The sequence below is a fragment of the Lissotriton helveticus genome, chromosome 5_1 (assembly GCF_964261635.1).
Source record: "Lissotriton helveticus chromosome 5_1, aLisHel1.1, whole genome shotgun sequence".
NCBI lineage: Eukaryota > Metazoa > Chordata > Amphibia > Caudata > Salamandridae > Lissotriton > Lissotriton helveticus.
The window spans coordinates 51362545-51384925 of record NC_136065.1 but is presented as its reverse complement, the minus strand read 5'-3'; the positions used below and the strand labels follow the sequence as shown (position 1 = coordinate 51384925).

General features: G+C 45.9%; 1 protein-coding gene across 1 annotated transcript in view; it reads right to left on the bottom strand.

The window, feature by feature from the left end:
• Window positions 1–22381, bottom strand: part of LOC144752941 (E3 ubiquitin-protein ligase TRIM39-like) — a 142751-nt gene that overhangs the window by 29157 nt on the left and 91213 nt on the right. Inside the window, exons 3-4 of the mRNA XM_078640754.1 lie at window positions 15598–15828; window positions 1670–1692 (exon numbers count right to left, since the gene is read on the bottom strand). Of these exons, the coding sequence (XP_078496880.1) occupies window positions 1670–1692; window positions 15598–15828 (254 nt within the window). The remainder of the gene's footprint in view (window positions 1–1669; window positions 1693–15597; window positions 15829–22381) is intronic.

Here is a 22381-nt window from a genome sequence, read left to right as displayed (position 1 = left end):
ACATAAGCAGTTCTTTGCGGGATCGTAATTTATAGTTAGCTTAGGTAACTGTAACTGCTGAATTTTACTGGTTTTGTCCAAGGGAAATCTGAGCCTAACTGTAACGTCTGTGTAACCTTTGTTTTTTTCTGTGAATTTCTAAGATTTTTCCAAATATATTTCATAACTATAATGTACCTTTAGCAATTCTTTTTTTAAGTGAATTTTTATGTTCTTTTAACTGGTAGTCACGTTTGCAGAGATGGAGAAAGGGGGCGGGCCTCTGACTAGCTCGCAGGAATCCTGCTGTAAGGGACTTACTGGAGGTAACAGGAGGGCTTCTTGGCCCCCAAAGACCCTCAACATAATAAAATAATCATAATAATAATAATCCATATTTATAAAGCGCGAACATATCACCCAAGGTGTGTGGGGACTTTGGGGAGATTAAGTGAGCTATTACTCAGAGCCAAATGGTGCTGAGCTGAGCTGCCACTGGGGATTCAGTCCTGAACCCAGTGCTCTGGAGTCAGCTGCTCTGGGCACTGCGCCACACCTCACCCTCAGCATCCACAAGGACTTAATTACCCAACCAGTATTGTGCAAGGAGGCGCATTTGTGGAGTGGGGGAAAAAGGGGGCGTGGCCTCCAATGTTGTCTCATCATTTCCACTGTGTGAGACTTACTGGAGGTAAGAGGAGGGGTAGTTGGCCACCAGGACCCTCAGCAGCCAAGGGGACTTCACCACCCCCACCAGCAGTGTACCAGGAGGCATGCTTGCCGACTGGTAGAGAAAGAGGGTATGACCTCCAAAGACCTCTTAGAAATCCTGCTGCGTGGGACTTACTGGAGGCAGCAGGAGAGCTTGTTGGCCCCCAAGGACCCCCTGCAGCCAGAGGGACTTTATTTCCCAACCAGCAGTGCACCAGCAGGTGTGTTGGCGGAGTGGTAGAGAAAAGGGGAGTGGCCTCCTGTGACTTGCCGGTCCTTTTTAAGAAAAAAGAAAACATTTTTAGGGGAGGTGGAGGGGGGCTGCATGGCCCTCCTTCCTAGGGTCAATTTAGACTGCAGGGACTACATCCCCCGGCGCCATGCCTTTTTTAAATGGGTGTGCTGTGCGGCCCACCTCCCTGGGCTGATTTTTGCCCCAGAGAACCCATGTCCCGGGACCTGACCTTTTAAAACAAATTCAAACATTTAAAAGGAGGGGGTCCAACGGCCCCCCATCTCGGGATGATTTTCGACTCAGGGACCCAATCCCCTGGGGCTCACCCTCTAGTGTGGGTGCCCTACCACACACTGGGCAACAGGAGGGGTAGTTAGCCCCTAAGGACATCCTTGGAGACCTATTACCACTCTTGTCACTTCCAGTAAGTCACAAACAGTGGGATTGCTAAGAGGTCTTCAGAGGCCACGCCCCCTTTCTCCAACACTCTGCAAACACGCCTGCTGGCGTGCTATTGATTGGGGGGTGAAGTTCACTTTACTCCTGAGGGGCTTGGCGGAGAAGAAGCCCTCCTGGGTCCCCCTGTAAGTCCTACACAGCGGGGATCCTGAGAGCTGGTCTGAGGCTACACCATGTAATCATAATAAATAAGAAATACCATATTAATTAACTGCTGTATAGTATCATTATTTGAACTTAAAAAGAGTGCTGGAAAAACAAATTGACAAACATAAGTGAACTTACCTCCTTAAAATCTTTTTCACATCCTAGAGAGAAATGAAGAAAGAGGACAAGGTAAATATCCAAACATGCATACACTGAAGCATTCATTTCTATTGTAGATTGGCCCTGATCTGTGATTGGAGGAAATGAACCATCTAAATATCAGAGAATACAATAGAAACAAAGGGGCAGATTTACAAGCCCCTTGCGCCACTTTTGCGTCACTTTTAGCATGGGAAAAGTGATGCAAAAGTGGCGCAAGGGGCTTGTAAATCTGCCTGAACATATCTTCAACATTTAACACTTTTATTTTTCTGACTAATAGTCATTTAGTCTCAGAACAACCTGACCGTATCAGAACAGGCAAACTTGTAATAAATACCAGAGGTGGCTCCATGCACAATGGGAGTTTACTCAGGTTTCCTTTAAATCCTTTGGGACCATCAGGCTATCATGCACATTTAAATTTTAAGAGCATTATGAGAATTGTTCATGAGCATTTTGATGTAGAACTAGAGAATTCTATCTTTCTAGGTGTGGGCTATACAAAGTCAGGCAGAGGCAGTGCAGACAGGACAAGAAGTGAGTCAGGGCAGGGTTGCTGCACTGACAACTACTTTAATGGAACGTCTTTGTTGTTTAAACTACACTAACTATACTTTAAGACACATGTAGAGGGTGATATGGTTGGAGGATTGGTAATATGGCTCATATGGCGGGAAATTCAAGCAACCACAATTGTATATATACAGCTCCTGCTTGTCACGGTGCTTTACGCCCCATATGACAAACTGCTTGCTTTTCACTAATAATACTCAAAGCTATACAAAGACACCCAGAGACCTTCCGCAGTTGCCGCCAACCAGTTCTTGGCCCAACACTAACATTTCCTCGCATACCTGAACATCACTGCTAAGAGCTTGTTGGTCTGACTACAGAAGTTGTAATCAAATTAGTAATACACAATTTAGCAACAGAAATTCCCCATATCCAGATCGGTTCCCTCTCAAATATTTTGTAATGTTTGCAACTCACCTGGTTGCCCCTTTAGCTGCAATATACACAGAAACCCTGTTTGTTCCTCCTAGTATCAATATCCAAACCTGATTGGGATCCAAAAAGAAGTGGGGCAGGTGGAGGGGAGCACGGGGGGAGTTTGATAATAATTTTTTTTAAAAAGGAAGACTTAGCTTAAGCTGCCGGCCGCCTCTCGTGCCTCTGTCTTCTTAGTCCCAGCAGCCCTTGGGACAGCATCACAGATTCCCTGTCAGTGGCGTAACAAAACTTGATGAGGCCCCACTGCAAAGTACATGGAGGGGGCCCCCATTCTCCGTTTCAGTCAAGAGCTCCCCGGCCAGCGACCCACCATACCGCAGGGGCTCACCCTACCCATTAATAAAGGATTCTGGTTCCTCCAATGGTCACATCCGCCCTTTCATCGTGCGATTTACATACATCAGTAAATACTGATGCTGCGCCCTCCAGCAAAGTTACATAACTCTGCTTCCAGCCGGCCCGCCAAACACATCTTCCTACTTGATGACCCACCTTCAAGCGAAGCCCACTCAGTTAACCACCTCCAAACACAGACCACTGCCTTCGTGCATGCTTTTAACGCATCCATTAACTCTACTCTCACCCCTACATAACCGGCAGTTATGCTTTTCCGCCCGCCTTTAAAACCACCCCTCGGATGTCACTGCGAACTTGCGACTGCCGCCCACTGCTCCCCTGGTTTGTGGGAGCAAATCTCCTAGGGTTTAGGTAAGGGAAAATAGGGAAACGAAGTAGCACAAAAGGTGCACCCTCAGCGGCATTGAGGCGGCCGGGTGCAGAGTGCTGTTTCGACGTCGGGCACCCTGTTGTTTTCAAAGAAGAACCTCCGGTTTGCAAAAGCACTGCAGGCAGGGAGACAAAGGACTTCTGGGTGTACCACCACTTTGAGAGGTAAGTTGGGAAGTTAAGGGTTGGTTAGGCACCCTTGGTTTGGGCACACAAAGCCGTGGGGCATCAGGTGCAGGGGTGCCTTTTGGAGTCGGATTTCCTTACCAGCTCCTGGTCGCTGTTAGGGGCCTTCTGGATTTAGACTGCAGGCGTCGGCTGGAAGCTTGAGGCAGGTCAGTTGGTCACCGGATCTCGGTTCAGGATCGCTGGGGTGATCTCCTCATGGTGTTTTTCCATTTGAGCACCGGCCGGGTTCGGCAGGTGCAGAGTGGGCTGGATTCGCCGTCTCCGGCTGCTGCCAGAGGTTGCAGTTGAACAAATCCGGTGTTCACTGGAGAAGCAGTCTTTGGGAGTGAAGGAAGACAGGTCCTCCGGTGTTTTTGAGGTTGCTTCCTGCAGGACACACCGGGATTTTGCAGGAGCAAGTTCGAGGGGAGACAGGCCTGTAGGACTGGGGCTAAGTCAGTGGGTGTCTTCCTCTTGTTAGCTGTCTGCACGACTGTTCGGTCCTTCTTCTTTTCTTCTTGTCGTTTTTGGATCTTAGGAAGCAAGGTTCAAGGAGTGCCCGAAATACTAGATTTAGGGGCGTTACAGGTAGGTAGAGGGCAGGGACCAATGGGTCCCTTCCCTGGGGTGGGTACACCCCCTATTGTGCCACCCTCTAGTGGGAGAGGGGTACAAGCCTGTCCCTGGTTGGTTGGGTCCCCCCATCCTCAAGATGGTGGGGACTCAGAGTTGTGCTTCACCTCGCCTTCCCCACCTGAGGGGTGGAGCTGGCAGAGGTGGGCACACCTCTCTTCCTCACTTGTTTTTCCCGCCAGTTCTCCTGCTGAAAGTGGGGGGCAGAACCAGTGGGGACCAGTTGCTGAAAGCAGCGAGTGGTCTGGGGAAGCTCACAAAGGCGGCAACCCTTTGAAGCTTCCCCTTCGTGAAATCTGCCCATCCCGGGGGAGGAGGCTTGGCACCTGGTCCCAGGATGTGCACTGTTTCAGGCCCCCTGCTCTCGACCCAGGGGTCCAGAAACATCTCTGGCGGTGGCAGCCGAAGCAGCCACTCAATCAGGTCACTAGAGGTGGGTTCATTTTCAGGGGGCATCTTTGAGATGCCCTCTGTGTGCATTTTTCATTAAATACTACACTGGCATCAGTGTGGGTTTAATGTGCTGTGAAGTTTGATACCAAACTTCTCAGTTTTCTGTGTAGCCATTATAGTGCTGTGGAGTTCGTAATGACAAACTCCCAGCATCATATACTCTTAATGGCAGCACTGCACTTACAATGTCTAAGAATGGACTTAGACACTGTAGGGGTACATGGCTCATGCACCTGTGGCCTCACCACCCAACTAGAGGGGTGACTGATCTATGCCAGGGCAGGGGGTTGTAGGCATGGGACACAGGGATGTGTGCCATGTCGATTCTTCACTTTGTTCTGCACCATAACATGCAGCCTGCAAAGTCAGTGTGTGAGTGTAGTGGTATAGGACCTCTAAGGGTGGCACAATAAGTGCTGCATCCCTTAGAGGCCTTCTCTGGTCACAGTGCCCTGGGTACCTGTGGTACCATTTACCAGGGGCTGACCTGTGGCCAGAGATGGCAATTGGGTTTGTTTTGAGAAAAGAACACAGGCCCTGGGAACACTGATTGGCAGCAGGGACCCAGGACACGCCAAGTAAAAGTGCATCAGTAGTCTGGCAAAATTAGGGGGTTACTGCAACAGAAACCCACTTTCCTACACTTCTCCTAAACGCGATGCGTTAAATTTCGTTATGCAGTAGAGCTGCCTGTGTGGTAGTCCTGTAATTAATGTCCCTTTTCTATGCCCACAACATTTTGCTGTATTTCTGTAGTATGTCCATAAAGTTAGGTCTTGCGAGAATTTGTTGAAGGCGAGCGCCATGCACCAGCAGCCCTACGATGTCAGCTGTTCCAAGTGTGACATCTGCAAGGACTTCTTCCTGACAGGAGCTAGGGGCTTGAGAAGGGCACCGGAACTCTGGAGTGGGTGATGTGACCCGCGGGGAGCAATCGGCAAAAACGGCCACTCTGCATGGAAGAGCCAGGATCTAAGATTCCAACACGATGACATCACATCGCTGAAGTGCCCAATTTCATTCTGTTCTGTTGCTGGGGGAACGGAAATAAGGATGAGTAAGTATTAAAGGAAGTCTGTTTCCAGGCTGATTCCTACTTGTTTTCTTCGAAACTGTCGCATGGCGGTAATAGCTACTTTCAGCAGCAGGCATACCGGAATGAAAACAAAAACATTAATTGTGAAAGTACCGTAACTCCTGTGACCTAGGTGTATTGGTAACTCTTACCTGTGTCAGAGCCTTGATTTCTTCAGATGCAAGATAGATATATAGCAGCACTGAGTAGGGGTGTTACATTGAGTAATTGCTAAATGAGTGATAATGGTTTTCGGAAAGCGTCACTGTACCCAAGTGACATTGTATTGATTCCGCACAATACACTCTCGGAATGCATAGACATCACCTCCCCTTCCCTTACTGCCATGAATCATTGTTCCTCCGAGGGTTAATGCCTCCAGTCATCTCTCGTAGTTCCACCTGTTACTGTGGTCAGTCACCTCGCTGCCATCCAACGCCTGCTGGCCCTCCCGCAGTCCTCAATGCTCCTCTTTTCACTAGAGTCTATCGAGAGGCATGGTCTAACAGTCTACAACATTTCCTGATCCAGCCTCTCAAATTCGGGCCTCTGCCTGCTGGTCGCAGGCCTTCGAGGCCCAATTTACACACACACACACAGAAGAGGCCTCAGGTCCCCGTTCGTCCAGCAGGTGTTGTATTAAAGCACCTACAGACCTTGCTCCAAGGGTCTAGGTGCCTACCGTGGCGCAGGGAGCTGTGGCCTAACTCTAGAGTGGGAGCATCAGAGGCACCACTAAACACACTGCTTCAGGCTCGAGTCTCCCCTCCTCACACTCCTGGCTAAATGGACGAAACACTTCAGCCCAGGGCAGTCTAGACCACATAGTCCTAAAACATGTTAGATCCCTGTTGCACCGTACCTCAGACAGAAGATCACTGTGAGGGCACTAGAGGGTAGGTCACTGGATCTTACTGTGATTTTAGCATCCCAGAAACAGACTGATTACTCATAGATGAAAGCAGCTCTTTTTGGAAGGTTTAATCTGACACCAGATTAGCATTTAAAAACAACTTTGCAGCATTTCTACACAGAGTAAGGACACATTATGGGAGGCCTGATTGGACCTTAAAAGAAGTGGCACTTTTAAAGTACAAGATTAAGTGTAAACTGGCGCAGGCAAACCTCTGAGTTCTGCAGAGAGCATCCTATGTATTTATTTTGTAGAGCTACATTAACAAGTAGCTGGTGGAAAAGTGCTTGGCGCTTGCAGGTTTGAAAGGACACCCGGCAGGCTGGTCACCATGAGGGTGCAGAGGAACACACCTCAATTAGAGCACATTTTCACACTGATTCCCTCATAGATGGCAAGGTTTCAGATTGGTAAGTGTGACGTTCTCATAAGTTAACTGTATTATTGGGTGACATTCACACTGTCCAACCCTGCTCAGTTTTCAGTAGCCTGCTGTTAGCGCACTTTACTTCAGTGACTTTCTTAGAGTTTCTAGTAGCTCAAATGGGCGAAATTTCTAATATTAATATCTTTCCCTCCTCTTCTTTGCTTGATTTTGCTCAGGAGAAAGTGTCACTCATAGTCGTTGAAATGTCACTCATAATTACACTGAAATTATGAAAATGTCACACATTGCAATCTGAAACCTTGCCAGCTATGCTAAGTCTCCCACACACAGCACATTTGAACATCTCATAATTCCATCCCACACTATTCTCTATAAATAATGTAATCCTACAACATTTCATACCACATAATTACAATCGTAAAAATTAAAAAACACATATTTCCACTTCACTCCATACCACATAATTCCACATCACATAATAACAATCCACACAACTTAATACCACTCTAAACCACATAATTCCACTCCACTCAACACAATTCAACTACACATAATTCTACTTGAACCTATATAATTATACTTCACACAACATATTTACACTTCACTCCAAAAACCATAATTACCCTCCACAAAATACAACTCTGCAACATGCTGCATAATTCCACTCCGCACAAATATACACCACAGCATGCCACATAATTCCATTCGGCACACAATTCCACAATTCATCCCATACAATTCATCACACAACACAATTACACTCCACATAATACCACTCAGCACCACATAATTTACCTCCACATAATTATGCTCTACTCCATATTGCATAAATACACTCCACATAAATCCAGTCAATGCCACTTAGCAACGTTCCACAAAACTGCACTTCACACCATGCCTCATAATACCATGCCTCATAATACAACTCAATCCATAAAGCAGTGCGACCCCCTCCCGGGAGACCTATTGTCTCCGGGATGGGGTCCCTGCTGGAGCCCCTCTCTGAATTCTGCGACCTCTATTTTAAGCCAATAGTCCATAAACTACCGACCTACCTAAGAGACACACTAGATGTTTTGAATTTGTTGAAAGAGATGCCGTTCAACCCGGACTAGGAATTCTTGATAGGGCTTGACATAGAAGTCCTATACACTAATATACCGCAACGGGAAACCCTCAGGGTTTTGGAAACGATACTTTTTGAGGGGGAGTGGCCCTACGAAACACCACAGACCTTCATCCTACATCTGTCCGAAATAGCCTTAACCAGGAATTTTTTCGAATTTGAGGGGTCTTTGTACCTCCAAACACATGGGAGCTCAATGGGGAGTGTGTTTGCCCCCAGTCTAGCAGGGCTATATGTGGGGGCCTTTGAAAAAATGACAATCCTGGATACCACCGGTCCATGGGCAAACAATCTGCGATTGTGGCGTCGTTACATCGACGACGTCTTAGTGATTGGGAGGGGCAAGAGAACATCTGTGGACCGCTTTTTGGAGTGGCTCAACGCTCAGAATCCGTTCCTCCACTTCACTTCGACTATCACCAAAACCCATTTACCATTCTTGGACCTAGTGATCGAATCCCCCAATGGTACCCTGAAGACCAAGGTTTTCCACAAACCAACAGATAAGAATTCCCTAATGGCTTTTGGGAGCTTCCATCCACGCTCCTTACGGGAGAATCTACCAGTGGGTCAATTCTTCCGTATCCGCCGGAATTGTTCAGAGAGGGAGGATTTTGTGGCGGAATCGGAGGCCTTGACAGAGAAACTATATCAGAGGGGCTACCCATTGAGAGTGATCAAGAAGGCAAAGAAAAGGGCCCTCAATGCTAATCGGGAATCACTACTCACTAAAACTGTTAGACCGGAAATGAAAAAGCCAGTGTTTGTGTCCACTTTCAACACGGCATCACATCAAATAAAACGCCTGGTCCTACAGAAATGGAAAATTCTCAACACAGGAGGTATGAATATGGAAAGACCCCTCTTTTCCTTCAGACGCAGCCAGAACCTGAAGGACCTCTTAATACACACTAGACCCAGGGATCTGGGAGGAGTAAGGGAGACTAACACACTAACTGGCTTACCTAAACTGACTGGTCACACTAGATGCGGTTCATGCAGCGTCTGTCATCTTACATGCAACTCTAAAACTCTTGACCTCGGCCTTCGTACTCCCTGGGAACAGAGATCTCACACCAACTGTAATTCCCAGGGAGTAATATACCTGATAACATGCCCCTGCCAAAAAATGTAGGTGGGGATGACGAGTAGAAAAGTGCGCATGAGAATCACAGAACATCGAAGCACGATTAGGTGTGGAAAGACTAACACAAGACTCACAGCCCACTTTAAAGAAAAAAGACATGGTATAGATGACCTAAAGTGGACCGTCATTGAGAAAATCCAATTAGGTAGACACCAAGCTGATGAACAAAGCCTCTTGCTCCGGCGGGAGAAGAGATGGGTGTACCGGTTGAAGAGCCATGTGGTGGGACTAAATGATGATATTCGGGGGCAGGCATTGAGCAGATAGTGAAGTGCTATGGAGTAAAGAGATAGGTTCACATTGATTACCCTGTAAATTCCATAGAGATCTATGAGGAGCCACTATTGGTATTTGTATGACTCCATGAGCTATTACCATCTGCACTTCATTTCCCCTCCCGGATGACCTCCTAGGAGATGTGACATCTACCGTGAACATTAACTCTCGGGCTCCTAGGAGTTAGCGATGGCTTTGGGGAGAGACATCAACAACAATATTAATGGCCCACAGGGCTTCGAGTTCGCCCATAATGGAAGAGATCTAACTCTGACCTTGAGTATTATAGTCCGTATGACATAAAGCATATAGTAAATCCATAATAACACCACGCATGGTATGGATTGAATGGTGTCGTGGTTTACCTTACCCCTGAAGGATTATTCTATTCAGATAGATTGCCTGATCCAGTTATCTTCTGAGGCTGGTGCTGACAGGGTTAACACATTCACCCCCCGCCCGGCCCCATTTTTCCTTTTTTCTTTTTCTCCCCTGCCTACCCCCTCCCCCCCCTTCCCCCTCCCCCACCTCACCCCTATACATTAATATGACATCTAGGGGCACACTGCGATAGAATGCCATCCATTGTAACGGCATCTTCTAGAGTGGATGGCGATCACCACACTCATTGCGGCATCTTGGGGTCCTCGAACCAACTACGTGGGTCGTTATCCGCCCATGGAACTACATTTCCCATGAGGTGGAGAACGTGTGAGTACGTTGGCGCCCCACGTGACGACGCCGATGACGCGGTCACGTGGGACGCTCTAACCCGGTACTGACATTCTTTAAAAGTACGGAGAGACACAGCGCGTATCATCTGCGCGGTGTCACGGTCTGCAGGTGAATAAACAGGGACTCGCCTACAGAACGGTAAGGAGAAGGCTTGAGGGGGCGAGCGCATAGAGCGCATTTGATGGTTTAGACCTGATGAAGGCACAACAATGCTAGACATTGTTTTAGCGTGTGTAAACAGAGTTGCACATCGGGAGATGGAGGCATCTGAGGTAACATCGTCTCCCTTATGCATTCCATTCCATTTCATTCCAGATTGTGTTCTTTGGCGTCCCTCCCACCGGACACCAGTTCGAGTTTGTTAATACTATGAACTCGGTAAGTGCACAATTACACGTACACTCGTTTGGAGTGGGGACACTAAGATAGGATGAGAAGTGGGTTGTAGTATAATGACGGCCCCATTAACATTGAAGGGGCTAGGTTTGAGATACGAATGACCACGCAAAATGTGAGGCAATGGACGTTTTTAAAGGGCTTGTACCCTGTATTCATCAGGTTAAATATGTGCAAGCGATTACACTTATTTGAGCAGGACTCATGGTATAATTTGTTACCGGGATTTTAGCTCACCATCAGATAAGGGGTTCCAATGGGTTTTGACTTTAAAGAGACATAATGAAAAGAGAATGATAGTAAGTACATGTGATCATTAAGAGTGTCTGTACTATCTTCTCTTTTATTACGACAGTGAATGTTCTCCCGCATTTGAGGGAACTGTCTCCACACACATCACGGGAGGGGTACGGATCTAGTGGACCTACCTCACCCCAGGGGTATCATCATCCGAAGTACGGAGAAACCCAGAGTGGCACTGAATGCGACGGTCCTGAAGAAGACCGGAGTGACACGATGGGCACATACAGAGCGGTCGAAACATGTTGACTCTGGCAGTGGTAGGAGGGAAGCTTTGAGATTCCTAATTATCTCGTTGAGGCTTTTTCCCATCCTTTTCCTTCTTTTTAATCCTGATGGGGTGTCAAGAAAAGCTTAATAAAGGTTGTGTTCTGGTTGCCACCCTTAATCAGTTTTAATCACTTTTCCTAACTGCATCTTTCGTCGCACTTTTCAGTGGTGATCACTTGGTGCTAGCACGGCTTTCACCAAGATTTGTGTTATATGTCGTCTATGTCTCCTTGTCTTGACTATATGTTTTGTTGAGAGAAGTTTATTATTTTTTTCCCCCTCCCTTATGCTCCGCCCTGTGTGTGGCTACACCAGGGCGTATTGTAAGCATGCCCCATGATGAAGCATGCCACATACTTCGGTATGTGAGTGAGGGCAGTTTTTTCAAACAGAGCGATTTGCCCTATTGGGGCTGTCTCTGTTTGTTTAATCCGATTTATGTTTGTTACCCACTCTATACACCCCCCTTGTGTGTACATTAGTGTTTCTTGGGGGTCTGGGGGGGTAGAGTATAAATTGACTTGACCATCGCCCCTCTTTTGTGTTTAATACTGTTTCATTATTTTCATTTCAGAAGCTCTGGATATTTTTTACCAGTTTATGTAGAAATGATGCATTAAAATGATCCAAACGTTCTCATGGAAGTACTGAACCTCCTCGGAGGGAGTCAGTCTCACTCTCTTCTTTTGCCTGCTTTGTCCAATATGGAGCAGAATTTCACCCTCTGCTGATGCCAAAATGCTCAAGATCCCCCTGGACTGCAGGGGAGGTCACACATTCATAAAAGGGCTTAAAACACTTAGGGATTGCAGTTGAGTCATATACAATCGACACATGAAGGTGCTGTAGTACATGAAGGGACAACTGGTGGACCTTAGCTACGATAAAGGGGTGCTACTGCTCTCTCTATACTCACAACATAATAGAGTTGCAATACTGTAGTCCCAGACACCCTGTGACACTTTTCCCTCAGTCTGAAAAATAAAGCAATATGGGTTAATTCAAGTGTTTTTTTTCACTTTTTCTGTGTGTTCCTAGGTTTGACAATTAGAATAGGAAAGAGCGAAACAGATCAGACAGAGTGGAGGACGAATTAGCATCAAAAACAAGCACATCAAAGTATTTGGCACAGGAGTGAGGTTTGACAAAAGCAGATACAAAGTTTCCATTCACTAAGTTTTTTAGTGATAAAGTCGTGTCCTACATCTGACCTAGATGCACTGCTTAATTTGAGCCGGCACTCTGAACCGCCACATAATTCTCAACGCCAGCACAAAGGACAGTCCACCACATGGGGGTACTGTTTGTCTGAATTTGAGGTGAGCACAGCAAATGTGTTTAATTATTAAACATACATAACAATTAATAAAACCTGCCATCCAGGTAATTCTGATAGCTTTGGGGTGGATTAGTTAGAATTGTCACACTTGTGTGAATGAGCTGGTAGGGGAAATAGGTGGTGCATTGCACCAGCCTCTTGAGAAGGGCCCTAATACTTACTTTTTATTTTAACTTTTTTTTTTACAAATTATGCACTGCCTTGATGTGATATACTACTGAATTTTCAGAAGTGAGATACACTTATAATAATGTACTCCAATTCCTACCTATATTGACTGTAATCATCTGCAATGACCTAAGAGCAGCAGACACTTGAAATCATAGGATACACTTAACAGTACCTTTCCATTTTATTTTATGTGTGTTTATGTTATTTCTTCTATATGCTGAACATGGAAAATTAAACCATGTCTTGATTATTAAATGTACTGTTAGATCCAGTGTGGGAGGTTTCATGGCAATAAAGGCACATACCATGCTCCAATAGAGACAAATCTAGCCATTTAGCATTAGTGTCCAGGGGGCACCATACAACTAAATCCCAAACTGGATTGTAAGTACTTCTCTTTCGCACCTGACTAACTCAGACTAGTAACACCAAGCAGTCCCAGACTTACCCAAGCCAGTGGTGAGGGCCAGACTCATAACTCAGCAAACAACAATTCATCAATAAGGCTACCTCCTAACCTCAGTTACCACTAGATACAGGTCAGCGACACACTCCAGTCATTACGCTTGAATGGAGTACTATATCGGTGTATATTATGGAGCAGGCTTTTGTGCACCACTACAAAGACAGCAAGTTGTTGCAAGATTTCTGAACTTGCACACAGAAACCGGCCAGACCAAAAACAAAGACACCATCCAAATTGAAGAACCCTTGATTGAACCCATTCAGAATTAGTAACACTTATTAATCTAGCCACACAAAGAGGGGAACCAGGAAGACAAATCCCGGCCTCATAGATAATCAAAATAAAACCATGATGTTAGGGCATTAAATGTTTCAGAGCTTCCTGCTAAAATCAGAACTTTAATGTCTCATAAGCTGTCCGCTGCAGTTCACAGTTAAAATAGATTGGTGCCTGGCTTGCCAAGAGTCCTGGACAAAACTCCACAACCGTACAATGGATCCACACTTGGATTGCAGAGCTGGGAGCAGCATGGCCTCACCTAGCTACCACTCTTACTACCTCCACTCCCGGAGAAGACACCGATGTGGTTCTTGCACTCCTATGGGGCCAATTTAAGGTAGACACCAGGACTCTGTAGTCAGCAACCCTTCCTGCACAGCAGAGGGTCAGCCTCAAGGCTCTCTAGGAGTTGAGCTGATGAAATTCTTCCATGGAAGGCTCTCCTCTGTAAGATGGAGTCCAGCAATCCTCTTCCCAGTAGGTAGGGCATGTCTCCTCTCCAGACAGTGCAGCACCGCATTCAGGAGGAAACCTAACCAAGACTCAGGGTCAGATTAGAGTATGGTGGGCAGGCCACCAGCCTGCTAGGTCAGAGAAGGGTATGGCCTCTGCTCCCTTTGCAGAAGACTGCCCAGCTATTTAGATGCTGCAGTGGTTGCTGTGAAAACAGATTAACTTTATGGGAGCTGAAGAATTTACTTTTTGTTTTTCAGGTATACGTTCCCAAAGCAGGAGTTCTTCTCAAAAAACAAAAACTCTATGATGCCTAAATGCAGGGAGTTTTTTTCTCCTCATAAAGGGACAATGGAGCAATGTTCCTTACTGCGACTGCTATGACTCACAGGGGTCGCATACAGGCAAATGTTGTGGGAGCGCCTAATAAAGCTGCATGACAGCAGTATGACCTGGCATTCCTGTGGCAGAGAGGCCAGCAGGACAAAGGATTATTCCAATAGAGGCAGTCACAGTTCTGCAGTATTAATCAAGCACTTCCCCTTGCTCTAAAAAGAGCTGGGTTACCACAATGTATGATGTGGGAGGAACACCAATTTATGGTCCACTAAACTCAGAATTTCCCTCTAAGTCCCTAATCTCCAGTCTGCTAAATGGAGGTCAGAAATTAGCAGATTCAGGTGCTGGGTCAAAGACATTGCTCGATGGTACTGGGTTACAGCCCTGCCCTTGAGCTTAAATGATCCTGGAACAAGGTATGTTCAGGCTGGTCAGTATTTATCCCCAGAGTCCAACAATCAGCTCTTCTATGCAGTTTGAAAATGAGGAGAGTTCTCCAAATGCTGCTTGATCTCTGGCGCCTTTCCTGAGCTCGTTTCTGCAAGCACTGATATAGATGTTTATTCAACCCTAAAATCCAGGTCAAATAATTTGTGACACAGATGAGGAAAGAAGATGGGACAGAGCTAGGATTGTTCTGGGGCTCTGGAGGAAAACAACATATTATCACTGAACACTCTGTCAATAAAAGGACACTGGGGAAGGGAAGGGATGTCAAAGATGCAGGTTTCCCAGTTAACAAAGGTCTGGGCATCTTTACACAAAAGCCAAAAATTGTCCACCATCAAAGGTTGCTGGGACAAAATGGGTTCCCTTTCATATCATGTTTGCCATGCACCCCGATCCTCACATTCCTACACATGAATCATGCAGATAGAAATATTATCCTTCTCACCTATGAACCACATGGATGAAAATAAAAATAGAATGGCAAAGTGTTTGAGACAGGTAAAGCTAACACTATTGTCAGCCCCACAAAGTCAATGTAGACACCCTAGTATCCACTTTCCTAAAGAGGGTCCTCTTAGTGTGCCCACTTCCACAACACCACTCTAGAGTCCCAATCCTATCCATGTAAAAGGCAAGGTCTGTAGTGAGCACCCCTGGAGAAATGACATACGGCAGGGGAACATGCAGTCCAGAGCTACAAAGGGCTTTCCTTCCCAACCCAATAAGGTCTGTTCATCATTGCAAGCAAGCCTGCTTTGAACATTCACCGGCATCAGACACCGGCTCTTACCTTCAGCATGTCCACATCTTCTTGCTGAAACTTATCCTCTAAATCTGTGATGAGGCCCTTGTGTGTAGATTGTGATATCTCCAGTTCATTCAGGTTCTCTTGCGTCTTCTTCATATTCTGCTCATGTTCCTTTTTTAGTTTGTTGAGAAGTTGTTGCTTCTCTTTGTCCAGAAACTCCTTCAGCAGCTCAAATGTACTAATGATCTTCTCCGTCTGGTTCTTGTAGTTTTCCTTGATGGAAACAATTTTAACAATTAAACAAAGGACATATATTTACATATTAATATTATGCTACAGCAACATGCTATTATATTTCTTTTGTCATATTTAGTATGTAACACTGATCTATACCCACAATTATAGACCTTTTTTAAGATGTAATGAATTATATGTCAAATTAGTGTTCCCTTCTACAGTACTTGACTCCACTAAATGAGACACCATGCCACTACACTATATAAAACTTTATTACACAAGTACGATATGCTACAACACTCTGCTCCACTTGATTCCAATCTGCAATACTCGGCTCTACAACAGCAGCATTTACAACACTCTCCTTCACTATACTGTGCTATACTCCACATGACAACTCTCCACTTTTGACTCTGTACTCTATGATTGAAAACACTTTTCTTTTAACATTGAAATTCAATAGCAAAACCAAAGGTTAACGCTTGGTTAGAGTTAGAAAAATTGATTTTTCCTATACAAACCAAGTTTAAACTACACAAAATTGAAACATTCTGAAGTTATAATTATAACGTTGATTTACAATTTATCCACCACCTTTAAATAATTATAAGTAGCTTACCTTCTTACACATTCATTTCAGCTCAACAACCACACAACACTAACAATAACTTGCCACTCTACCAAGCACTGATTTGTGAGAAATAATGTAGTTTGAGAAGTTATAAGTGTTGTCATGAATGCTATGATTTCACATGCTGGAAGTGACCTACTATGCAAGGGTACAAACAGTGCATAGAAAAGGCAGGAGTTATAGCTAATGTAGTCTCACACACAGAAAGACATGTATACAATAGCTCATACACATAATCAACCACACATCCTCACACACATACATATACACACATACATCCAAACTATGACACACACACACAAATACATTTATCACACACCCAGATACTCACAGAGACAATCCCTCACAACCATACACACTAATACACTTTCACAATCTCACAATCTCACACACATATATAAAACCCACATACACTCAGATACGCAACCCCCTGTAGTGTAGTTCCTATATTCCCAATAGGCTCTTCACATTGGAATATTATATCCTATAGATATGACGTAAGACTTAGGTCAATAGGTCTCTATCAAATATACTAAACTTAATAGTGAGTGCCAGCTAGCTCAGAGGTCACTAGAAACTTTCTCGAATACACAAGAAGGGATTAGTTTCTGACAACCGCATAAACATGACAACTTTGTTTCCCCAAGAATAAGAACATATCTTCAGAGTCATGGAAACAATAGATAACAATCGTGCATGCTTTGTTTCTACAGAGTTGCAGAGAAATAGTGAGACGGGCATTTTCAATAAAAGCGTTTATTGAACAGTCTTCTCTCTCATGCAAGAGAGGTGAACTGCTACAATTGTTAGACAGAATGCAAAGCATAATGCTTACAACGTGAATAGTATTATAAAATAATACTGTAATGGCATTGTATGGTTTCTAAGCCATATAAAATTACATACATAAATAACACATGCTAAAATACTCAACTGGTGCTTCTAGAATACGCCTACCCCAATGTACCTAACCTAGGTCTAGAACGAGGGAAGAAGTAAGTATGGTCTTTAGCATAGGTTTAGTTTTTGCCAAGAACTGTCAAAGGTTTGTCTAGGTTCTAATAAGCTCCATACCTTTAGAATGAAGGAGGTTTGGTATCTCTGTCTTGGGACTCGATTTCCCAACACCCTGCAAGGGGAGTCAGAAACACTGAAGATGGAATCTCGGCAGAGAAGGACAGCTTCCTGATCAGTGCGTCGGCTGGAGAGTCGGCTTCCTTCGACACGTAGCGAGCTGCGTTGGGCAAGTAGTTTGTCGAACTGCACCGAACCACACCGTGCTTTGCCATAGCAAGTGAAGGTATATTTATACCTTGAAGTTTTTTAGGAATGCCATGTTTGACGTAAAGTCAGGCATATGAACATTATGAATGAAACCCTAAGGAATAGATGTTCATTGTAAAATATCTTAGTTCTTGGAGAAATCAATATTCAAGCAAGTGGAAGTCCCTAACGGCTTAAGAGGTTGGTTTTCCAAGAAATCGTTGTGACGTAGATGAACGGATGGAAGTAGCCTTGCCTGTATTTGGACTGCATGGGCTATTTCCAAATAAGGGCTTTCTTTATATGCCTATATTAGGGAAAACATTTTCGTACCTATATAAGGGCATGAATCGGGAAAATTCATTTGGAATCTAAAACACCATACAACACCCACTCCACTTTCATATGTACGACTTCTACTAAATACTAAGTTCTAAACATATATAAGCGAATCTAACAGCTATCTATACAACAAGTGTTTAAACCCCATCCAAAATACATACACATGCATGGATACTGGTTGTACACAAACAAGCAATGGTGCTGTACGCATTCCAGCAATATTTCATTCAAAGAATATAGTTGACATTTGAAAAATGCTATCTGAATGAATCAAGAAAATACATTTTATGAAATGGCTCGTAAATACAGAAAAGAAAAGGTACCAAAAACATTTCATGTCAGAATACATATACCTGTTGGTATGAAGACAAGGTCAAATATTGTCTCTGGAAGTTTTTCAAAGAATTCTAGTTCTCTATGAATAGTTCTACTTTAAGCAGATTCCTTTGTGTCAAAAACAAAAAATACAAACTTAGAAAAATTAATAATCATAGAAAAAAAAAATCCCAAAGTTAGAACTTTGTTTTGAAAAAAGGAAGGTCGAATTCAGAGTCTCTCAGAACACTGTGTGCCAAATCAAAAGTCAGTGTTTGTGGTAAGAGAAAACATCAAATCTTCTAAGCCGTAAAAAATGTGTCTACCATTGTAGGCGAAAGTTGGATTACCTCGCTAAGAAGATCAACTGCACATAGATGTGAACCATTGCCGTCAGCAATGGTCACATTAGCAATGTTCGAATCAGAAGGTACCTGTGTGCCCATCTTCTCTCGTACCTCAACAGTAGCATTTTGCTTCTGTGAGATCTCAGTGAATGCTGTCATCAGAATTGGAAAAAACAACAAGTGATGGACTGAATGTGGATCAATGTCACACACTCCCCCAGTCAAAAGATCTGGGCCCAAATCCATCGTTTTTTTGCACTCCACACCACCCTGGGTCAGATAATGGCTTTATGCAAATCAGCTCTGACCCTGTTGCCCCATGGGAACAGTCCAGTCCGAACTACAACAGCCATATCTTTCCCAGACCGGAATCAAGCATCCGAGGACCGGACCGGTTTCGAGGTAACACCTCTCTTCAGCCCGGCTAGCTTGACTCCAAGTGGTGTGGAGTGCCTGGGACCCACGTCTGGGCATCCCCAGCGCACTTAGGGCGGCAATTGCAAAAAACAACAAGTGATGGACTGAATGTGGATCAATGTCACACACTCCCCCAGTCAAAAGATCTGGGCCCAAATCCATCGTTTTTTTGCACTCCACACCACCCTGGGTCAGATAATGGCTTTATGCAAATCAGCTCTGACCCTGTTGCCCCATGGGAACAGTCCAGTCCGAACTACAACAGCCATATCTTTCCCAGACCGGAATCAAGCATCCGAGGACCGGACCGGTTTCGAGGTAACACCTCTCTTCAGCCCGGCTAGCTTGACTTCAAGTGGTGTGGAGTGCCTGGGACCCACGTCTGGGCATCCCCAGTGCACTTAGGGCGGCAATTGCAAAAAACAACAAGTGATGGACTGAATGTGGATCAATGTCACACACTCCCCCAGTCAAAAGATCTGGGCCCAAATCCATCGTTTTTTTGCACTCCACACCACCCTGGGTCAGATAATGGCTTTATGCAAATCAGCTCTGACCCTGTTGCCCCATGGGAACAGTCCAGTCCGAACTACAACAGCCATATCTTTCCCAGACCGGAATCAAGCATCCGAGGACCGGACCGGTTTCGAGGTAACACCTCTCTTCAGCCCGGCTAGCTTGACTCCAAGTGGTGTGGAGTGCCTGGGACCCACGTCTGGGCATCCCCAGCGCACTTAGGGCGGCAATTGCAAAAGAACAACAAGTGATGGACTGAATGTGGATCAATGTCACACACTCCCCCAGTCAAAAGATCTGGGCCCAAATCCATCGTTTTTTTGCACTCCACACCACCCTGGGTCAGATAATGGCTTTATGCAAATCAGCTCTGACCCTGTTGCCCCATGGGAACAGTCCAGTCCGAACTACAACAGCCATATCTTTCCCAGACCGGAATCAAGCATCCGAGGACCGGACCGGTTTCGAGGTAACACCTCTCTTCAGCCCGGCTAGCTTGACTCCAAGTGGTGTGGAGTGCCTGGGACCCACGTCTGGGCATCCCCAGCGCACTTAGGGCGGCAATTGCAAAAAACAACAAGTGATGGACTGAATGTGGATCAATGTCACACACTCCCCCAGTCAAAAGATCTGGGCCCAAATCCATCGTTTTTTTGCACTCCACACCACCCTGGGTCAGATAATGGCTTTATGCAAATCAGCTCTGACCCTGTTGCCCCATGGGAACAGTCCAGTCCGAACTACAACAGCCATATCTTTCCCAGACCGGAATCAAGCATCCGAGGACCGGACCGGTTTCGAGGTAACACCTCTCTTCAGCCCGGCTAGCTTGACTCCAAGTGGTGTGGAGTGCCTGGGACCCACGTCTGGGCATCCCCAGCGCACTTAGGGCGGCAATTGCAAAAAACAACAAGTGATGGACTGAATGTGGATCAATGTCACACACTCCCCCAGTCAAAAGATCTGGGCCCAAATCCATCGTTTTTTTGCACTCCACACCACCCTGGGTCAGATAATGGCTTTATGCAAATCAGCTCTGACCCTGTTGCCCCATGGGAACAGTCCAGTCCGAACTACAACAGCCATATCTTTCCCAGACCGGAATCAAGCATCCGAGGACCGGACCGGTTTCGAGGTAACACCTCTCTTCAGCCCGGCTAGCTTGACTCCAAGTGGTGTGGAGTGCCTGGGACCCACGTCTGGGCATCCCCAGCGCACTTAGGGCGGCAATTGCAAAAAACAACAAGTGATGGACTGAATGTGGATCAATGTCACACACTCCCCCAGTCAAAAGATCTGGGCCCAAATCCATCGTTTTTTTGCACTCCACACCACCCTGGGTCAGATAATGGCTTTATGCAAATCAGCTCTGACCCTGTTGCCCCATGGGAACAGTCCAGTCCGAACTACAACAGCCATATCTTTCCCAGACCGGAATCAAGCATCCGAGGACCGGACCGGTTTCGAGGTAACACCTCTCTTCAGCCCGGCTAGCTTGACTCCAAGTGGTGTGGAGTGCCTGGGACCCACGTCTGGGCATCCCCAGCGCACTTAGGGCGGCAATTGCAAAAAACAACAAGTGATGGACTGAATGTGGATCAATGTCACACACTCCCCCAGTCAAAAGATCTGGGCCCAAATCCATCGTTTTTTTGCACTCCACACCACCCTGGGTCAGATAATGGCTTTATGCAAATCAGCTCTGACCCTGTTGCCCCATGGGAACAGTCCAGTCCGAACTACAACAGCCATATCTTTCCCAGACCGGAATCAAGCATCCGAGGACCGGACCGGTTTCGAGGTAACACCTCTCTTCAGCCCGGCTAGCTTGACTCCAAGTGGTGTGGAGTGCCTGGGACCCACGTCTGGGCATCCCCAGCGCACTTAGGGCGGCAATTGCAAAAAACAACAAGTGATGGACTGAATGTGGATCAATGTCACACACTCCCCCAGTCAAAAGATCTGGGCCCAAATCCATCGTTTTTTTGCACTCCACACCACCCTGGGTCAGATAATGGCTTTATGCAAATCAGCTCTGACCCTGTTGCCCCATGGGAACAGTCCAGTCCGAACTACAACAGCCATATCTTTCCCAGACCGGAATCAAGCATCCGAGGACCGGACCGGTTTCGAGGTAACACCTCTCTTCAGCCCGGCTAGCTTGACTCCAAGTGGTGTGGAGTGCCTGGGACCCACGTCTGGGCATCCCCAGCGCACTTAGGGCGGCAATTGCAAAAAACAACAAGTGATGGACTGAATGTGGATCAATGTCACACACTCCCCCAGTCAAAAGATCTGGGCCCAAATCCATCGTTTTTTTGCACTCCACACCACCCTGGGTCAGATAATGGCTTTATGCAAATCAGCTCTGACCCTGTTGCCCCATGGGAACAGTCCAGTCCGAACTACAACAGCCATATCTTTCCCAGACCGGAATCAAGCATCCGAGGACCGGACCGGTTTCGAGGTAACACCTCTCTTCAGCCCGGCTAGCTTGACTCCAAGTGGTGTGGAGTGCCTGGGACCCACGTCTGGGCATCCCCAGCGCACTTAGGGCGGCAATTGCAAAAAACAACAAGTGATGGACTGAATGTGGATCAATGTCACACACTCCCCCAGTCAAAAGATCTGGGCCCAAATCCATCGTTTTTTTGCACTCCACACCACCCTGGGTCAGATAAGGTAGCCGCTGGGGACAATACAATGCATGGGCCGTTACTGGTTCAAGCAAAGTATCAACATCCGTTGGCACGACTGA